Genomic DNA, 9054 nt, shown 5'->3' with positions numbered 1-9054 from the left:
GATTTTATCTTATTTTAATCGAGGTATAAGCCAAAAGAACACAAAAATCGATATCGCTTCTTTATCTCTGTCTGACCTATACGAAAACGTATTGCGCTGTTGCTGTAATCTGTGCAGCGCCACATACCTATATGAGAGACTTTCCTCAGATATTTTTACTCGCCTGTATAACACTTACTGCAATTTTAAAATTAAAGACCAGCGAGACGAATAACAACGGAAAACATTCAGTGTTAAAGATTGTGTTGTGACGTTCCGCGACTGTTTTAAAAAAAACTTTATTTCCGGTGCGTGAATTTATATATTCGAATTCAGATCTCGTGCCCTTGCAAGGGTGAATGAATTTCGGTTGTTTGAAGATTGAATCTATTAAAAGGTAAATTATTTAATTCGAGTGTAATTTATTTCATATTATTGTTTGGAAATAATGTAAAACTTTTAAAACTCGTGCGATTTGTTTTGAGTTTTCAAATTAAATCAGGATTGTTGTAATATGTTCGTACAACCCCTTTTGACATTTACAAATTAAAAAGGTACCGGATTTGTACTGTTGCATATTTATATGCGATATTTTTGATGGGAATTGCGATTATACGACTTTGGAAAATATAGTAATTATTAAATTTGGTGGATGTTGGAAAACTTCCAAAATATTTTCCGTCAAAACAGTAATCTTTTGGCTATTAAATATATTTTTTTTATAATTCTTTATAAATAGTATTGAGTTAAAATCTTACTATTTACTATATATCAGGTGCGGTTCATAGTTTGAGAGCCTTGAACCATTGGCCTTAAAAATATTTTGATTTATGAATAAAAAACAGAATGAACGTACCTCCAGAACTCAGTAACTGTTTTCTTTTATATAGAATAATCATAATATTTTATATGTGACCATATGTTAACTCTATATCGAGTTCTTATAGAAAATCACTTGCAACAACATGAACTATATTCTATTAATTCAAATTCGATAGCCAAAAACTTTTTGAAACAAGATCCAGAGCCATTGAGAACTTATCAACATGAGGGTTGCTACTCAAGTTTTGGGAGAGTTCTGGTTTTTCAAAATATTCTCCATCAAGATTAACACACTTGTGCATGCGTTTGAACCAATTGTTTCATTCCAATTGAGGTACCTCCAAAAAATGTGATTTGAACGCATCAACCGCTTCTTCAACTTGACCTTGCAATTTATTTTTGTACTGGGGTAATTAGAAGAAATCATTGGATGTCAAACAAAGACTATACGGCGGGTGATCCATAAATTAGATATTTTGACAGTTTAACTGATGTGTGAGAGCTCGCATTGTCGTGGTAGAGCAGGGGTGCTCAAACTTGAACTGCTGGTGATCTACCTCAATATTTTTAGACTACTTACGATCGACTCTGAGAGGCTGCAAGTATGTGTGATGCAGGGTTGTCGTACATACACGATACACCCTACCTACCTAGGTAGGGTATACCGTAGCATATATAGATATTAGATTTCTGCACAATATAGGTACATTATTTTAGTCAAGGTTTGGGTTAGGTTTAGTTAGGTTCTTCTCTACAATATCAATGAAAAAACTCATAGTTATTCAAAATTGCGAGTTTATTGGTTGTTACAAAACAAAAGAGTTACATATGGTGTTAAACCTAACTAAAGAGTGGCTTTGGATGTTGAAGCGTGGCACTGCATGTCCTCAGCATACTTTTCATAAGATGGTACGTAACCACTGAGTGCTAATCTCAAGCATGATGATATATGATCGTCAGTTAGTCGATTGCGATATTTTGACTTAATTATCTTCATTTCAGAAAATGCAGACTCTCACAAGTAAGTTGACCCAAACAATGCCGTCAGTTGAAGAGCGATTTGCCTTTGATTCGGATATTTATCTTCAGATATAAAACACCAGAAATTTGTATCAGATGCTGTAGCTTTGAGATGTATATCTGATATAATCTGCACCAACTCATTTTCAACAGAACATGAGTTCATATTAAACTGACTTGCTATTTCAGTAGCTAATTCCTCAATGTTTTTACATGAAAAAGGATAACTCATAAATGATGCTATATTTTCCAATTTACTGCAATCATAAAAACGCATTTCGAATTGTCCCAAAATATTTGATAATTCAGTCTCATACGTATCATTATTAAACTGAGGAATCCTTGCTTTCAAAGACGGAAAATGTTTCAGATCCTTTCTTTTCAGTTGATCTATCATAAGTTGCAATTTACTTTTGAATGCGTTTACTGCGCTAATCATCTCAATAATAGTTTTTCCTTTACCTTGAAACTCCAAGTTAACGATGTTTAAGTGCATTGTGATGTCAGTCAAAAATGCCAAATCAGTCAGCCATTTTTCGTTTTTCAGAATCTGAGTGTCATCACCTCTTTCGTCTAGAAAAGCTGTTATTTCGGGCAATAATTCTTGAAACCTTTGTAGGAACTTTCCAGGACTCAACCACCTGACGTCTGTGTGAAGAACTAAATCAGTGTGTTCAGCTGACTCCCCATCTTCCAACTGCAGCTGAAAGAGCCGCCGTTGCAAGCTACGTGCACGGATGGAATTCACAATTTTTGTTGCAATGCCCATAATTTCCTCCGTGTTTAAAACTCTCGAACACAAAACTTGTTGATGTATAATGCAATGGAATGAAAAAAATGAAGGGAATTCTTCATTAGCTCGACACAATGCCACAAAACCGTTTTTGTTTCCAGTCATTGCTGGTGCTCCATCGGTTGTAATGCACACTAATTTATATATTGGTAGCTCGTAGTTTTTTAGAAAATTAAAGAAAATTTCATATATATCTTCGCCACGGGTCTTCCCCTTCAGAGGAATGATTGTCAAAAATTCTTCCTAAGCCGACATGTCATTGAATACCATCCGAATAAAAATACACAGCTGGGCAGTGTCTGTCATATCGGTGGATTCGTCGAACTGTAAAGAAAAGTATGTACATTCCATGATATCATGTTTTAGTTTATCTGCGATGTCCTGACTCATGACTTCAATACGCCTTGTGACAGTCGGACGAGATAACTGAAGTTCTCTAATAGCAGACATGATTTCTGTTTTATTTTTAAAATCTCCAAATAAACTCTCACCCGCTTCAATAAATGCTTCCTTCACCACCGATCCATCTTCGAATGGTGTCTTGTGTTTCGCCAATATATGAGATATTTTAAATGACGCGATCGTAGCAGCTTTTGATTGTTTGGCTGATCTTGTGAACATGGTTTGTTCTCTTTTCAAACAAGATATAAAATCACTTACTTTTCGTTATCTTAATTCACTCTGTGGCGGAAAATCCTTTTGATAGTTTTTATGAACCGTTTTATGATGCCTCTCTAAGTTACTACGCTTAGGTATTGCAACTGACGCACGACAAATAACACAAATGCACTTATCCTTCACCATACAAAAGAAAAATTCTTCCTCCCAATCCTTATTAAAATGATACGTTTTAGATTTCTTCACTGCACTCATTTTCCACTATTTAATAATAAACTTTGTATCGACGTAGTATCGCTATCAAGTTACAATTCAGAATGACTCCAATTCATGCAGGCGCCGCCCGAAACTAGACAGTACAGTCTAGTCTAGAAACAACGCGACTTTTCTTTGACAAGTGCCGCGCGTTCCTTTGATAAAGCCGCCTTTTGCCGCAAGCAGTGTTATTTTATTACGTAATACATTTTTGTAGTTTAGTTACCTACCTACTTATTAAAAATTTTTTTCTTCTCGAGATCTACTCAAAAAGCACTCGCGATCGACTGGTCGATCGCGATCGACCGTTTGAGCACCCCTGTGGTAGAGAATGATTTGTTTTCTGCGATTGGTTACCCCGACTTTTTCAAACACTTCTGGTGAACAAATGCTGGTGTATCATTAAGAATTAGCTATTCTATGTTGCTCTAATGGAATCGTGGGGACATGTCCAGTTATATCGAAAAAACAAGCGACGAATTTTTCAGAAACTTTCATTGTATTTGGCTCGTACTGAAAGACCAATTCAGTCCATTACTGTTTAGTTTCGAGTTCATGTGCACAAATCCACGACTCGTCGTCTCTGGCGATCTTTTAAACGTCTTTTGAAGTACCGCGATTGAATTTTTTGAGCATTTCTTGGCACCAATGAACAACAGCCAAATGTTCATACAATATTGAATTTATACCTGTGGCGGTATAAATGACGGTCTTGCAATATCATTTAACGCACAGCATCGATGTTTTCTGGTACAACAGATTCTAGACGACCTTCATGAAATTTATTTTGTAACTAAGTTTGACCATTATTTAATTCGCAAAACCAGCGAGATGGTGCTGTTATTGGTCTAAACCACGCCGAGAGTCCTAGAAAATCATCGCACGAAAATTTTTGAACTTTAATTTAAACAATTCTATAACAACGTAGATATCTTATTCAACACGATAAACGACTAAAAGTTTTAACTAAACTTCCCTATAAACCAAATTTCGACCACTTGAGATTTCTGTTTGGGGACTTGCTGTGCTGCCTTTTCCAGCAGAGTTTCATGTGAAACATTCAAAATTTCGACTGTTAATTTTTAATAGTTTTCTTTCCTTTTGCTGATTTTATATTTTTTGGGAGTTTGCTTACTTTGTAATTGTAGTGAATTGAATGTTTCCCATTTGGATTTCATTTTTATTTGTTTTCTATGATCCTACTTCTTCGTCTCCTTTTTTTCTCCATATTATCTCCATATTCCTTATTACCATTTCTCAACAGTTATTTGTTGTTTCAAGTTTCCTAATGTATAAAATATTTTATCAATTTAATACTTACCTAATAATAATACTTTTTTTCTAGAATAGCTCTTCACAAAATGTGTATTCAAGAAAATTCAGCTCTGTTAATAAGTTTATTTACAAGTACAAGTTGTTGCTTATTCTTTTCACAATCTGGCAACACTGTTTTTGTTAACTATGTTTCTTACAGATTTATAGGCCAATACAATTAAGTCGAAAAAATCCGTTTGGAGGAATTAATTTCTAGCAAGCTGGAAATTGCTTTAAAATCTTTGTTTGGTCTTAAATATAATCTGAGTGCATCTTTCCAGGTGGTTAGCTTAACTTTTAGCAGCCAAAAAACCGCCAAATTTTTGCTCTTTTTTATAGCTAGTTTGAACTGAAAAACGATTTTTTTTTTCGTTTTTAACATTCGATATCGGTTATACTACTTAACTGAATTTGAATTTTTATATGTCAATCGACGCAGAATTTAATCCTGTGTATTCTTAAATAGAATGACATTTTCCGTCCGATGCATCGTTTTCCAGCTACAAGCAAAAAAGTTAAAATGGTGCAATTAATTGGCGGTCTTTTGGCTACATAAAGTTAAGCTCACCGCCTGGAATGATGCATTTAGAACCAAATTGAGGTTTTAAAATGATTTTCTATTTGCTGGAAATCGATTAATCAAAATAAATTAATTTGATTGGCCTATTACTTTTATTGAAATATTCAATTTTCCATCAAAAGATTATAAAAAAAATATTTTTATTTCAAAAAAAACTATGAATTTGATTTTTTTAATGTTGTTTCAGATAATCGAAAGCAACGAAAATGTCAGATCCGTTCGCTCATTTGATACAAGACTTTCCCAACTAAAATCACATTCAACATGGGAATAGTGAGAAGGTTTTTACCCTTTACGCTTCTATTTATAATTCAGGAAAGCGTGATTCAGTGCCAAGATGAAACCGAAAAAACAAGCAAAGAAAACAACGACACAAACCAACTGACTTTAGAGGGGTACCGTAAATTATTTACAATTAACAATCTTGAGGACGAAGTTAAAGATATTTTTAACACTGATTATTATAATCCAAGAATAAGATATTTTAGGTTAGTATTAAATTCGTTATTTCTAAATATGTATCGAAGGACTAAATAAAATAAGTTATTGATAATTGAACTTTACAAATAGATAATTGATTGGAAACAACAAATTAATTCAGCTATTTGTTTAAAATGTTGTTTTAAGATATTAAGTTATCGTAGCTGTGAAATCCACGAGATTTTGGTCATAAAAAACCAAAACCGAAACTCTTTTTTGGTTGCTGAAAAAAATGAAAATCATATTAATCGTCGTATAACTTTTATTAACGAGAAACAAACTGTTATATCAGGGGTGGCCAAAAAAACGATTTTGAAATGTTAACTTGTGTATTCGAGGGTTCCATAGAATCGATTCTGTTTGAGAACGTTCGGAAATTCGAAGACTTATTCATTTGCTCAACACGAAGCCATTTTTAATAATAATTAACTGTACACGTCTTGAAATCTGCGAGGATGTATTGATATCTAGTTAGCCTAGACCAGTCTTCATAAACAAAATATTGCGTTACCATAGCAACGAACAATAACTTAGAAGTGTCAGTGTAAAGTTTGTCGTCAAAAAAGTGAACCAGAGTTACGCAATAAATGAAAAGAAAAAAGATGTCCACCGAACTTGTGAAAATCGACAAATTGGCGTATCGAGCCATCATCAAGTACCTGTATTTAAAAGGTTTAAGAGGTAAGCAGATTTACGAAGATGCGACCGTGAAAAATTGGAAGGCAAGCTTCAAAAGAGGTAAATTTCCCATAGAAGATGATGACCGATCGGGTCACCAGTCCCAGAAAATATCGATGCAATTAATGACATGATTTTATCAGACCGTCGAATTGGGCTAAAACGGATATCTGAAGCACTGAACGCGTTCATCATATCGTTCACGTAAATTTGGACATGAGAAAAATGGCTGTAAAATGGATCCCCAAATGTTTGAATGTTGACCAAAAGCGTGCAAGAGTAGAAGCATCGCGTTCGATCTGTGCTCGATTTGAAAACGATGCAGATTTCTTAAACCGAATTGTTACTATGGATGAGACTTGCGTACATTTCTAGGATCCAGAAACAAAGCAACAATCGATGGAATAGCGACACTCTGGTTCTCCAAGACCTAAGAAGTTTCGTGTCCAAAAATCTGCTGGAAAAGTTCTTGTTTCAGTTTTTTGGTATTGCCATGGAATAATCATGATTGATTTTTTGGACAAGGGTAGAACAATAACTGGAGATTACTATTCGACATTACTGACCAATGTACGTGAAAAAATTAAAAAGAAAAGACGCGGAAAGCTATCCAAAGGTTCTTTGTTTTTGCAGGACAACGCCCCTGCACACAAATCTCATGCTGGCATGCAAAAAATTCGTGATTTAGGGTTTGAATTACTAGAACACCCCCCTTATTCACCAGATTTGACTCCGTCCGACTATGATCTCTTTCCTCACCTGAAAAAAAGTTTAAAAGGTCGTAAATTTTCTTCTCTACTACTCTACTCTATGTTGAGTAATAAAATATTTTGACATTGAAATTTTGTTTGGTTCTATAGTTGGCTAAGACTTTTTCAATATATCGTAATAAAACTGAATATGAAATCAATGTATGGTTGGCAAGACGAACGACGAGACAAATCTTTATGATCTTAAGAAAACCGACAACGGTCGGTTAACCCCTCAGAATAAGCGCAAGCGTCTTGCAATATTGGCGACAACCCTATTTTCTTCCCATACATATAAGACGAATGCTGTTGGCCCCAACACTGGAGCGATTATAGTTTCCGTTCAATTTTTGGAGAAAATTTCAAATTGGAAACATAAGCCTCAAGAACTTTTGATTTTTATTACCTTTTTTGCGTTACTTCAGCTGATCGCATTTACCCCACTGGTCTACCTGGGTAGAAAGGATCCTATCATATAACTACGAATCGATGAACTTGAACAGTTTTCGAACAATAATGAACGTGATCTGGGTAATTTCTGAATAATCACGGGTTAACCTCATCATAGTTTCCGAAAAGTCCTTATTTTCTTAATATTTTCTCTCTGACACAGTCATTGACATATCACATTTAGGATATTAGCTGTAGGGATTCCTTCCAATAATTAACACAGTCCGAATTTGGAAGAATCAAAGTCTTCAAAAATAAAATATTTTGGATAATGGTAGTACTTCTCGTATTGTACGGTGTGGTAGAAAAAATATTAAACTGTTTCAGAAGTAAAAGAAGTCCAAGTCCGCCCGCTAACATAGCTGCAATTAGAAAAAAATTAAACGATGAACGAAAAAAAGAAGAGATGATGGCTGCTGACGCTAATCCTAGATTGGAGCCGAATGATACGAATGCGGCAAAAATTTCCGATCCAAATTTCGATTACGGACTCAAACACAGTACGTATCTAAAATAATTGGAATTTTACCGATGCAAATCATGACAAATGTTCTTTCACACCAAACGAATCCGAATCAATCTGGATCACTCCGAATCAAGTTGAATCTTATTCGTCATCTCCACTCCTTCACACCAGCTGAATCAACCTGAATAATTCTAATCTAGAATGTTTAATTCTTCGCTAATTTTCCTCCACACAGAAGATATGAGATTTCTGTTGCTGTGATTTTTATCACTGGCGTCATAAATCGCACTATTTTCTTTAACTTTTAAAATTAAGAACTCCACGTCCATCTCGTATGGTTGTTGATTCTACACTGACCGGACGAGGAATCTGACAGGTCGAATCAAGTGCGACCTCGAATCAAACCTGATTGAACCAGATTCGTCCGGTCTGAAGGCGGGAAAAGAGTCCCTTAACATTTAAACGGAGCGCTCGAAGCCAAATCTTGGTCAATCAGATTCAACTTGATTCGGAGTGATTCTGATTGATTCAGATTCGTTTGGTGTGAAAGGGCCTTAAGTGTAAACTCTGTTTTATCTTCTCCCTGCTCGTTCTTAAAAACCAATGAATTTTTTTTCCTCAAATTTAATTACGCCGAATCTAGAAAATAAGATTCACGAGTAATATTTTTTTATTAATAATTTAAAAAAAGTGTTTTTCCGACCCACTGGTGATGGGGACTCGTGGTTGTGAAGCTGTTCTTCATGCTCCCTTGCCAAATATCTTTCCTCGCTTGCTACAATTTCTATTTCTAGGTCTCTGTGGAGTTAGTTCTGCTATTTTTTCTCGGTATGCTCTTTCCATCATAGCT

General features: G+C 34.9%; 1 protein-coding gene across 1 annotated transcript in view; it reads left to right on the top strand.

Annotated features, from left to right (window-relative positions):
• Nucleotides 1-178: 178 nt before the first annotated feature.
• The window catches only part of LOC130446107 (tyrosine-protein kinase receptor), a 28989-nt gene continuing 20113 nt past the window's right edge, over nucleotides 179-9054 (top strand). Inside the window, exons 1-3 of the mRNA XM_056782176.1 lie at nucleotides 179-376; nucleotides 5569-5869; nucleotides 8066-8238. Of these exons, the coding sequence (XP_056638154.1) occupies nucleotides 5646-5869; nucleotides 8066-8238 (397 nt within the window). The 5' untranslated portion in view covers nucleotides 179-376; nucleotides 5569-5645. The remainder of the gene's footprint in view (nucleotides 377-5568; nucleotides 5870-8065; nucleotides 8239-9054) is intronic.

Source organism: Diorhabda sublineata, chromosome 6 (genome assembly GCF_026230105.1).
Source record: "Diorhabda sublineata isolate icDioSubl1.1 chromosome 6, icDioSubl1.1, whole genome shotgun sequence".
Classification (NCBI taxonomy): Eukaryota; Metazoa; Arthropoda; class Insecta; order Coleoptera; family Chrysomelidae; genus Diorhabda; species Diorhabda sublineata.
This window is presented reverse-complemented; position numbering and strand designations above follow the sequence as displayed.